The 11,770-nt window shown below is 38.0% G+C and overlaps 1 protein-coding gene across 1 annotated transcript; it reads right to left on the reverse strand.

The window, feature by feature from the left end:
• Window positions 1–6,001: 6,001 nt before the first annotated feature.
• LOC125498517 (uncharacterized) lies at window positions 6,002–6,577 on the reverse strand. Its single transcript, XM_048646741.1, has one exon. It carries the CDS (start codon window positions 6,575–6,577, stop codon window positions 6,002–6,004), a length of 576 nt encoding a protein of 191 aa, XP_048502698.1.
• Between the last annotated feature and the right edge of the window lie 5,193 nt (window positions 6,578–11,770).

The following is an 11,770-nucleotide window of genomic DNA, read 5'->3' on the forward strand; positions in this document are numbered from 1 at the left end:
CGACACCTCTCCTACGACACTTTTCTGATACCCGATTCGGAAACTCCGTCCAGGCGTATCGAGAGTTGTGTCGCGTGTCGTGTCGAGTAGACCCACGACACCCAAGGTGAAAGAGGGTGTCGAAGTAACTGTTATAGACTGATCACGGGGAAAGGATCCAACATCGACTGTATGGGAGGTTGGTGTGTGGTTTATATAGGACAATGGGCTCTCCTCCTCTAGAGCTAGCTTTTGGGAAGTGCATTCCTATTGTCCTATAACAAATGGTATCAGAGTCAAACCTTGGAGTGGTGGCCCACGGAGTGGTGGCCTGGAACCAACCAGTCGTGACCAACGAGGACGTTGGTCCTTATGGGGGGACGAATGTTATGGATTGATCACAGGTAAAGGACCCCAATCGACCGTATGGGAGGTTGTGTGTGGTTTATATAGGATAATGGGCTCTCCTCCTCTAGAGCTAACTTTAGGAAAGTGCATTCCTATTGTCTCATAATAGTAACATAGATGTGAAACATTTTATTGGTACTATTGCTATCTCACAATATCAGATTTTTCTTTATTTTCATTCCTTCCTTTATTAAAATCGTTTAATCTCACCCATGCAAAAGGCTTTGACCCTCTCCTTTTTCCAGCTTCATTGTTCATCCCTTGTAGCTTTCCATCTAAAACGTGAACTACACACAATTTTACTTTCAATCATTACCTTCTCCAATTTGAGGAATACATAAGATGATTTTGGCCAAGAAATTTCTCTCATCATTAGAAACCAGATTTCCACTACATAGCCATAGCGCATGATTGAATATTCTACCGTTAGCCCTTAAACCATGGAATGGAGCACCCCTAAAAACTCGACTCACACTGTTGAGATACTTTTTGTACAAATTATACAAGTTGCAGCATCCCAACAATCAGATTCAAAGGATTAACAAAGTGACGAACTCGTTTAGGGACCTAAACAAAAGGGATTGATTATGCAGGTATAAACTGCTTAAGGATCTATTTTTCTTCATAAATACTCTTCTTCTCATCTCTATCCCTGGGTTTGACCTTTCTCTTCACTTCCAGTGTCCAACAGAAAAGTTCGTGTTGCTGATCTTCAGGGATTGGCTCACCCACCTTCACAAGCTCCAGAATGGTGGTTGTTGGTGCAATTTCTAGCTCCTTCAGGCTCCAATAGAGTGGTTTCTGATTCACTTGTAATAACGGGAAGTGGAGCTTCTACATGTTTTCACTTTTCGAAACTCCATCTTTCACTTTTGCCATTGTGAAAATATAAGCTGCATTTTTAATTTGTTCGTAATTTTCATTAGTAACTAACAAATACATGAGTAATGAACCTTATTTAATAATTATAAAGTTAAAACAGATTTGTCGTTCCACCAAGATTATAAGAACATTAATTGAAAACTCGACTAATCAACACATGAGTTTCTATGCTAATCGCACCTAACATAGTAAACCTTGAGAAAGAAATTCACGAAGGCAATGAGGTCCCAAAAAGTGCCAAAGATAAAATCCTTTCATAGATTAAACACAAATGGCCTATGGAATTCTCTTATCTTCAATATAAACAACTGTGTTCAAAGTTTAGAGTTAAAAAGCTTGTTTTGACGATGACCAAGCAATAGTCTCATTTTAATTGTATCATTCAAACCCATGTTAAAATACAACATAAACATGAACCTGTTGTATGACTTCGATTGAAGGAAGATCTATGAAGGACCTAGAGTAGAGGATACGAAAAGAACCGTCACTATTAGATTGTTTTGCCAAATAGTGATAAGTTTCATAGTCCTACGCATTAGAGTGTCATGAATCAACCACGAGTGCTTTGGTTTAGATTGAAGAGACTGACTAACTCACATCAGTTTAAACTACTTGGATTATACATTAGAATAAAATCTGTATGTTCGGATCCATAAAGATCTTAAAAGCACAAACAGAATGGATGGAAAAAGAAGAAACATGGTGAAAGACAAGTATGATACTCTTCCAACATCTGCGCTAAGCAGTTGAATATTCTAACAATGGGAAAACACTAAGACAAAGGCTATGTTTAGTTCACCTGAAATTTTCTGATCTGAACTTATCTGATCTGAACTTATTTTTTCTGATCTGATCTGATCTGAACTTATTTTTTCTGATTACAAGATCTTATCTTTTAGATTTTGCTCAATATATAAGAAAAAAATATAGTCATGTGGGGTCTTGTTTGATTCGTCTCAGAGTACTTTATTAATATTCAATTATTATAATTTTTACTAATATGTAATGAAAGATATAATGATTTTTAAATATAAGCATGATCTGAACTGATCTGATCTGAACTTATTTTTTCTAATCTGATCTGATCTGATTAGATCTGAAATAAGCAAAAATAAGGTGAACTGAACATAGCCAAACACTTCTATAAGTGGCGTTACGGAATGAACATTAGATGACTGGCCAGTCAGATGCTAAAACCTAGTCATAGCAGATCATCAAACTACCACATTCAATGTAATTATTCAACTCCGGGAACTTCACAACTAATCAAGTACATAAAGTTATTTAGTGAAAGCATTTGCCAGTGCACATCTCAAATAGAATGAAGTAAAGAGAATGGTTAGAACAAGTTCATGACATAAATATGAGAAAGGCATTATAAACTCAACCAAACAAAGCCTTCTGCAGGCTTACACAAAATCAGATTTTGGAAGGGATCATGAACTCCAACTTGCTGGTCCTGATAGCATTCTGCATTTCTACCAGCATTCTATGAACATCAGACTGCTTAATGTACAGTAGGTAATTGAAATTTAGCTATCTCAAAATATCATCCATCCATATGTACATTAAACCATCCATCCAAATAGAAAGCAGACATAGAATACAAATGTAAAAAGTTAAAAATAAAAATGATTTAAGAACAAGCAAAACAAAACAAAACAAAACATAACATAGCATAACATACCATACCATATCACAAGAAAGGGAAGTCGAAAAGGCAGTGACTTAATATAATTTAAATATTTAATGACCCATATTTATTTAGGGTTCATAAACATCACATCATGATATCCTAAAATTAAACAAACAGGTAGCAAGAAATCGATCGATCAAGCATGGTTGTTGTTGTGGTTGTTCACGAGCTTTTGTTCTTCATCAAACTTCTCTGGGTCGAGTAACGGCTCCAAAACCAATTTCGCAACACTGCATGCATCATGTATGTTATAAATTACAAAATTAAACCAACAACAACTTGGCCTACAAAATTTACTATCGCAGCTTTCAAATCAGAGCGCCTAGCCACCCTAGAGATCCGCGGCATCTTGATTATCTTTTCTCTTTTGCCCGTAAATCATGATATGTAATTTGTTTTTATTATAAAGCTAGCTATACAGCAGTTACCATACATTTGATGGCAGACTTCTGGTGCAGTAGCACCAAAGGTCACCTCGCATCAAAAATTATTTGGCGCCGAAAATTTTTTGGTAAATCTGAAGACTTTAACGGCTTTGGTTTTAATGATAGTACATTTTAAAATCATTCTAGATTCCATAGGAGAACTAGAGCAGTTGAGGTGCTCAGACTTGGTATCTCCCACGAGTCTAATCCTGATTGGATCTTCATCGCACTGCCATCAGAAAACTTGGATGAATTGAAAATGGCAGTTTTGTAATCAGGTTCTAGATTGATTCGGAGCGAAAGAGTGCATTGGATCCGGGTTCGGAGCTACTTGAATAGCAAAAAAAATTCGAGAAATCACTGCAATATATAGTAATCCAAGTCCATGTATGATAACAGCATGCTGCATGCCCCGTAATTGCTAACAAAGCTGCAATAGGTGTTTGCTTAATTACCTTCAATTAAGTTCAAACTCCTTTGAGGATTCATCCACATGACCTAGTAAATTCTAGCCTAACTATTATTGTTCTTGCTTGCTTAACTTTTTTATTTGCGAAATCAAGTCCTGAAAGTCTGAATCTAAGGGGACACACATAATGCCATTGATGAGATGATAAACTCATCATGGTGATCGCAATGGGTTGAAGATTATTCATAACAAGTCATAAACTCGTAATTTTTCTGTAAAAGGTAAATTTGAAGTCAGTGTTACAAAATTTTGACTTTAGATCGTCATTTTTATATTTTTCAAATAAAGTTTATTAAAGCACTTTGTATACTTGCTGAGAAAAATAAGAATAAATCATAACTCACAAAATTGACATTTTTAAATTAACAAAAAGAAGATTTCTTTTCTAATTATCATCTAATCTTTTTTTTATAGTAATTATGATCTGATTTTTTTTTTTTTTTTTACGGCCCGAGGGCAAATTATCATCTGATTTTTTTTTTTTTTTTTTTTTTGAGGTATCATCTGATCTTAAATAAGGGGGAATACAATTTCTTTATGAAAAAAAGAAATAATGTGCCTAAACCCGGCCCTTTCTAATAAATAGGGGAAGTGATTTTGATGAGGGTCATAGGAAACCCTTCACATGTAGCGCTTCCTTAGTTCCTTCATCAATATGATGTATGTTCAACATATTATGCACTATCCACCGCCCTAATATCCTCATCAATACTTCAGTAGTTGAAGTTAACTTATCAAGACAAGTTTGAATAATTATGATTTTTTCCCATTTTAGAGTGCCAACATTGGGACTCTCCTACTGTATCTCCAAGGAACTCTCGAAGGAGAGAGAAAATGGAGAACCAACTCTACTCCAACATTGGCGCTCTCCGTTGGCTCTCCATTAGCTCTCCATGGAGATCCAATAGAGAAAGACTCTCCCCCAAGAGTCTCAATAGAGAAAGGCTCTCCCTATTTTTTTAATTATTTTTTATTTTAAAAATATTAAAAGTAATTATGGAGAATTTATTGGAGAGCTATAGCATTGTTGGCCCTTTTTGAATAAGAGATCTTGAGGATAGAGAAGGTAAAAATTGGGTTGGAGATACTCCTTGGAGAACCATAGGGATATTGGTGCCCTTAGAAGTTTTTTTTTTTCCACTACAAGTTAATATGATTTTAATGTTTTTGGTAAATATGTAAGCATTATATTACCAATAAGCATGAAAGCACCAACTACAAACTCACACAACTCCACACACCAACTAATAAACAACACACCAACTTACAACTTATAGACGCCAGAGCCCCAAAATAGACCTAACACAACAGCAGTCATAAGATTCTCAAACCATATACACTCACTTCACTCCAATTATTACAGATTTTAGATTTAACTCTAATGATAATGTCACATTGAATTATCTTGATAAGAGCTTCAGGGTTCCGCACAATAGCATGCCAAAGAGTATGGTTTCGTCCCTTCCAAATATGATACACTGTGACTGCTAGACTAGCATAAGCCACCTTCTGTTGATGTCTCATTCTGAATTTCTCCCCCATTTCCTCCAATTAACATATAAGTTTTCCTGATCACTGCAGTATATTTGCAACCATCTCATTACCTCTGGCAAAGTCTCCTACTAAATTGACACTGGAAAAAGAGGTGCTGGCAGGAATCAACCCCATCATTACAAAGCAAATAGCTTGTATCACTACAGATACTTGCCTGATTGAGTCTCTCCCTAGTCCTCAGTCTCCCCCATTCAGCAAGCCATGCAATAAAAGAGTGTTTAGGGATGTTCATTGAGTTCCGAACCCAATCATGCCACCTTACTCTCTCCAGGTCACCCCTAAGCCATCGGTAACCTCCCTGAATTGTGTAATCTTTCCTACCATCAAGCCACATATTGTTCTGATATGCAGGTCTTAGTTTCTCTTTGACTTTACAAATCATCTTCCAAGCCCAACTTGCACTACTTGGCGCAACATAATCCCACCAAACTGCCTCTCTAATATAAATACTATGAATCCATCTTATCCAGAGAGTGTCTTCTTTTTTTTTGCAATTTGCCAAATATACTTCCCCAAAGGTGCAGTATTCTACACAACGCAATCCCTTACTCCTAACCCATCACAATTCTTAGGCTTACAAACCCATTCCTATGAAACATGAGGGGGTTTATGAAGGTATGTTTTGCCATCCCAGAGATATGCTCTGCAAATTTGTGTGACTTTTTGTAAAACATATTGAGGAAGCAGAAACACTTCAGCCCAGTAGGTGTGAATGCTCAGCAACACAGCATTAACTAGAGTAGTCCTCCCTGCATATGATAGATTCCTAGAAGACCAATACATAATTCGTTTCAGAATTCTGTCAACCAATACATCACAATCAGCAATAGAGATTCTCTTGGATGTAATTGAAACTCCAAGATATCTAAATGGGAAAGATCCCAACTGAAACCCTGTCACTTGAAGTATTCTACTCCTCACCTCATCAGGAACATTGCCAAAATAAATGGCACATTTCATATGGTTAGCTTGCAGACCTGAAGCATCTGAAAATGCTTTTAAAGCTCTGACCATGAGTGTCACAGAATGAGTATCACCCTTACAGAATAGCATAAGATCATCTGCAAAGATCAGATGGTTCATTTTTAACTCTTTACACCTGTAATGATACCCAAATGTCTCTCTATTACCCACTTTCTTCAGGATTCTTGTGAAGTACTCCATAACCAAAACAAACAACAGGGGGGAAATTGAATCCCCCTGCCTAATCCCCTTCTTCCCTCTAAAGAATCCAACTATACCCCCATTAATGCTAATAGAAAAAGAGGGAGAAGAGATACATGTTAAAATCCATCTTCTGAACTGTTCAGGAAATTAAAATTTCTCAAGAAGCTCGCCAATAAACCTCCGACTAACATAATCATAGGCCTTTCTCAAGTCAATCTTCAAAATACATCTACTAGGCTGACTTTTCCTCTTATAATGCTTGAGTATATCTTGACAAATAAGGATATTGTGCAAGATTTGTCTATTTGCTACAAATGCACTTTGCACTTGATCCACCAAGCTAGGCAACACCAATTTCAGCCTACCACATAGTAGTTTAGAGATTACCTTATAAATGACATTGCAACATGCAATAGGTCTGAACTCACTAACTTCTTCAGGTTGTTCCACTTTGGGAATCAGGCATAATGTTGTGGCATTAATTTGCTTAAGAAGCTGCCCTGACTGAAAGAAATCCAATACAGCATTTGTGACCTCCTGCCCCACCTGAACCCAAGCCTTCTTGAAAAAGCCACTAAAATAGCCATCAGGCCCAGCAGCTCTATTTTCATCAATCTCAAAGAGAGCATTCTTCACCTCCTCACTATTGAAAGGAGCTATTAGCCTTTGCTTCATATTTTCCTCCACCCTAGGCCCTTCAGCAATTATAGAGTTGCTAACATAACCAGTAGCCTCACTTTCAGATCCCAGCAAATTATTGTAATAATTCAGGAAAGCTCCCTCCACCTCCTTAGGATCCTCATGCCATCTGCCATTTTCATCCTTGACCCTATAAACCTGCATCTAATGTCTTCTCTTCCTCAGACATGAATGAAAATAGCTAGTATTTTCATCACCCCACTGAATCCAATCTTGCTTCACTTTATGTTTAATGAAACTCATCTTGGCTGCATTGAAATTGTCATAGATTCTCCTAGCTTCCTGATCCTGTCTATGCAGATCAGTATTATGAGGATCTAAATGAATACCCTTTTAGATGTCCATAAGCTTTGTCAAAGCAAAAACAGCATCAGTTTCCACATTAGAGTATTTATCTATATGCAAGTCTTTCAATCCTTTTTTCAGTTTCTTCAACTTACTCACCACCTTATACATAGGAACACCTTCTACCCTCTCCTGCCACCCAGCTTGCACAATATGTAAAAAAGATTCATCAAGAGCCCACATATTGCAAAACTTAAAGGGTCTAGCCTTCTCTACCAGAGTGTTATCTAATTTCACAACACAAGCACAATGATCTGAAATTCCCTCTGGTAGAAACATTGCATAAGCATTCCTAAATGAATCAAACCAATAAGAGTTGGCTAGAACTCTATCAATCTTCGAAAAAACTCTCTGCTCCCCTTCCTGCTTATTAGACCACATGTATAGTAAAGGCCAGATGTGGGATGGTCTTGTACTTTACACTCTCTAATACACTTCCTAAAATGAGCTACTTCCTCCAGAGTTACTGCAGAGCCCAATCTTTCCCCTAGATTTAACACACTACTAAAATTACCCATTATAATCCAAGCTCCTTGCACATACTGGCTAATCCTCGCAAGATCCCTCCATAAATCCTCCCTTACAACAGCATCATTAGCTCCATACACTATAGTAACCTCAAAGGTTCCACTAGTTGCTCTATGAAGCACTTCACAATGAATGTATTGTGCAGCACAACTACAGATATTCACCACAAATACCGAGGGCAGCCAAATTGACCAAATTCTACCTCCAGCATGAAATTGATACTTCGTAACAACAGACTAATCCTTACATATACTAGGAAAGACTTTTAAGAAATTCTTAGCCTTCACCCTAGTTTCTAGAAGTCCAAACAACCCAATATTATAATGATTTAAGAAGACTTTAACATCATTATGTTTATTAGGGCTATTTAGACCTCTAATATTCCAACATCCAATTCTATCCATTTGGAGGAATAGGAACCTCCTCTCCCTACTGCCTACCTTATATCCCTGTGCTCTCAACTACTAACTTCTCCTGAGCCTGCCCATGAGCTTTCTCATGCCCCTTACTGCCTGGATCCTCAGCATGCACTATAGTACCCTGAGTTGGCAACTTGGGAGAAGGTACCATTACTGACTCATGACATACAGGCCTTGCCTGCATCTGCACCTATACTGGAGCTGGCCCATCACCCTGCACCACCTGTGTTATACCCTGTGTCACCGAAGGTTTTGGGAACCCAGATCTGTTGAGGCTTGATTTTCTTCATAGCCAATTCATATTTCTTCTATCTGCACATCTCCACTGTATGACCAATCCCTCCACAATCACCACAAATTATTGGTTTACACTCATAAACCACCTTCTGCTTCACAACTATCCCCTTCTCATTCATAAAGTGAATTTCATCAGGAAAACACTGCATGTTCACTTCCACCATTACTCTTGCATACTCAATACACTCCTTTTGTGTCGTAGCTCGATCCGTCCTGATAGCTACTAAGCTAGCAATCTTATTTAGTGCTACCTGTCCCCAATATTTCAGAGCCAACCTAGGAAATCGAACCCATGTAGGCACCACCTTCACCTCTCCTTCAATAAGTCCATATCAGGGGAACAATTCTTCATGATAACAGGTTTATTATCATATAGAATTGGCCTAGCATCCATAGCACGTTGTTTTCCCTCTAAATTCCTGAACCTAACCACAAACACACCATTTACCCCCATTGCAACTCTATCAACTCCAAATTTACCCCACACACGCCTAACAAAACCATTAACAATACGAGCAGGAGGTTTGGTCCCAAGAACATAGCATACAATCGCTGAATTCCAGAATTCAATTTCTCCCTTAACATCCTCCTCTGAAATCACTATACTAGGTATAGATTCATTATTATCAATATTAGTCTCAGAATCATGATTCACATTGCTACAAGCTTCTAAATCAATACCTTCTTCACGAATGCTTTCAAAAAGGCTATGACTCCAAGGTATATTACCTGTGTGACTTGCCAGGTGCTGCATAGGGTGTGGAGACGGATGCACAACACTACCTGATGCAGGACGCGCTGGTGTCCTCATTGATGCCACCTAACTAGCCACTTGACTACGAGCCACCTCAAAATTTGCTCGATCAAGCATTGACGCACGATTCTCCACCGACGCAACTGAGTCATCATCCTTCTCCTCCTCCGAGGTCCAACTTAGAGCCACATTCTCTGCAATTTCATTGATATTCTTCGTCTTCCTAGTATCCCCTGTTTGTGGTTTCTTCGCCACCTTGATTTGTTGCTTAGCCTTCTGTCCACCATTTCCTTTCTTGGAACCCTTAGCCATGATCCAGCTATTGCTGAGGTTCAATGAAACAGTAAATAGTGGAAAAACTACGTCGCAATTTCAATTCTAGAGAGAAACGGGAATTTCTCTCTCTAGACTCTCATCTTTCTTTTGTTAATATGAAATTAGAGCTGTAATTTTGTCTCTAATTGAGCAATATCCAATTTTGACTAGTGTTTTGAGATGGATTTGAGGGTGTCTTGATATAAGGTCTCTCTTAAAAATTTGAGACGTGAAACAATCACAGATTCGTCTCAGGTTCGAGACGGGGTACTTGTCCGCCAATGTTCTTCCTCTCCTGACCGGGCAAGTGTGTTCCACGCACTTGTTCTCAACATATTATTAATTTGTTAAGAGTACTCCACATGTTTCCCACATCGAAAGAATGAAGTGGGGATGACTAACGTATAAATCAATGGGTTACTCCACCTATCACCATATAGTTTTAGGATGGAATCCCGTTGGGCTTATGTGTGGTCAAACTCTCCTCTTGTGTGTCGAGACCACCAAGACTTGTCATGGTATCAGAGCGGACGATCCAATCCCATGGTATGTGTCCCATTGAATGAAAGATGGAGCCCAACGGCTTGTTGACCTCATGTCAAGGTGAAATAGGGCTTGAACCAAACATTGAAAACTATATTTTTTTCCCACTTCCATATATTTCCTTGTCATTTAATTACATTCTACTAAATGAGAGAGGGTTTAGGAAACTTAGGGTCTTGGTTTAAAAAGAGAGGTTGAGAAAGAGCGAGTTGGGAAGCTTTTCGAGAGGAACAAGCAACTGGTGAGCAACAACATGTAACCCACAAACCACACCCCATTCTTCTCTCTTCTCCTCCTTGATGCTTTGAATCGTGACTCCTAAAGCCACATACGCTTGGGGACTCATACGCAGGGCAGCCTCGCCACTTTCATACATCTTCGTAAAGTGAGAGAACAAACCTTTCTCAAATAACACTACACATATATAGATCTAGCGAATTCCTCCTCTCCGGATCTGTTTCATCCTTAAGCGTCTTTCATATGGCTCTAAATTCACCATTTTTAGGGTTACAGAGCAGTGAGAGAAAGAGAAAGAGATGCGAGAAGAAGAGGGAGAATCTGAAATCGTCGAGTTTGGGATGAGAAGGAGAGAGAGATCTCGGGTTTCCATGTTGATTGAGGGAGTAATTTAAAGGGGGGGGGCTTGAAATAGGGTTTTGATGTTGGGTAGTTGGGGGAATCAATCAGTTCATAAGTTTGGGTAGTTGGGGGATTTAATCAGTTCATAAATTGAAGTAGTTGGGAGTTTTGGAGATGAATCTTGATTAATGGTAGTGGGGGTGGATGAATTGGGAATTTCGGTGGAAATCATTATAAAGGTTGATGAATGGGTTAGTGATATAATGCGGGTTTGGTTTTCTTAATCAAAATTTTAGGTTAACTATTAATAACATTTTTGTAATTTTGTTGAAAAAAACTTACTAAAACAAGTTTTCAACTTGTTGCATTTTCTTTGTTATATTCCAAAATGGCAAAGGTTGAACTTGTTTCGTACTAAGGAAGTATCAAAGACCTACTCCCTCTACTCTTTATCATTCTCACTTCATGTGCGCTTCTTCCAATGCACATCTTTAAAAATAAATATCGTTATATATATTAGTAAAATTTATAACTATTTAAAATTTATAAAGTTATAATTGAGATTAATTAAAAAATCCCACGTGACTATATTTTTTCCTCATAAATTGAGAACAATTGAGAAGATCCTCTCTAAGTATGAATAGTGTTCAGATTTTCAAGTGAGAAAGACAAAAAAAACAGAGGGAGTATTTTGGACCCATGACCACCTAG

Source organism: Beta vulgaris, chromosome 6 (assembly GCF_026745355.1).
Source record: "Beta vulgaris subsp. vulgaris cultivar EL10 chromosome 6, EL10.2, whole genome shotgun sequence".
In the NCBI taxonomy this organism is placed as follows: Eukaryota; Viridiplantae; Streptophyta; class Magnoliopsida; order Caryophyllales; family Amaranthaceae; genus Beta; species Beta vulgaris.

Coding starts and splice junctions, on each gene's coding strand:
- LOC125498517 (XM_048646741.1), bottom strand. CDS start 6,577: ATGGAGTACTTCACAAGAATCCTGAAGAAAGTGGGTAATAGAGAGACA.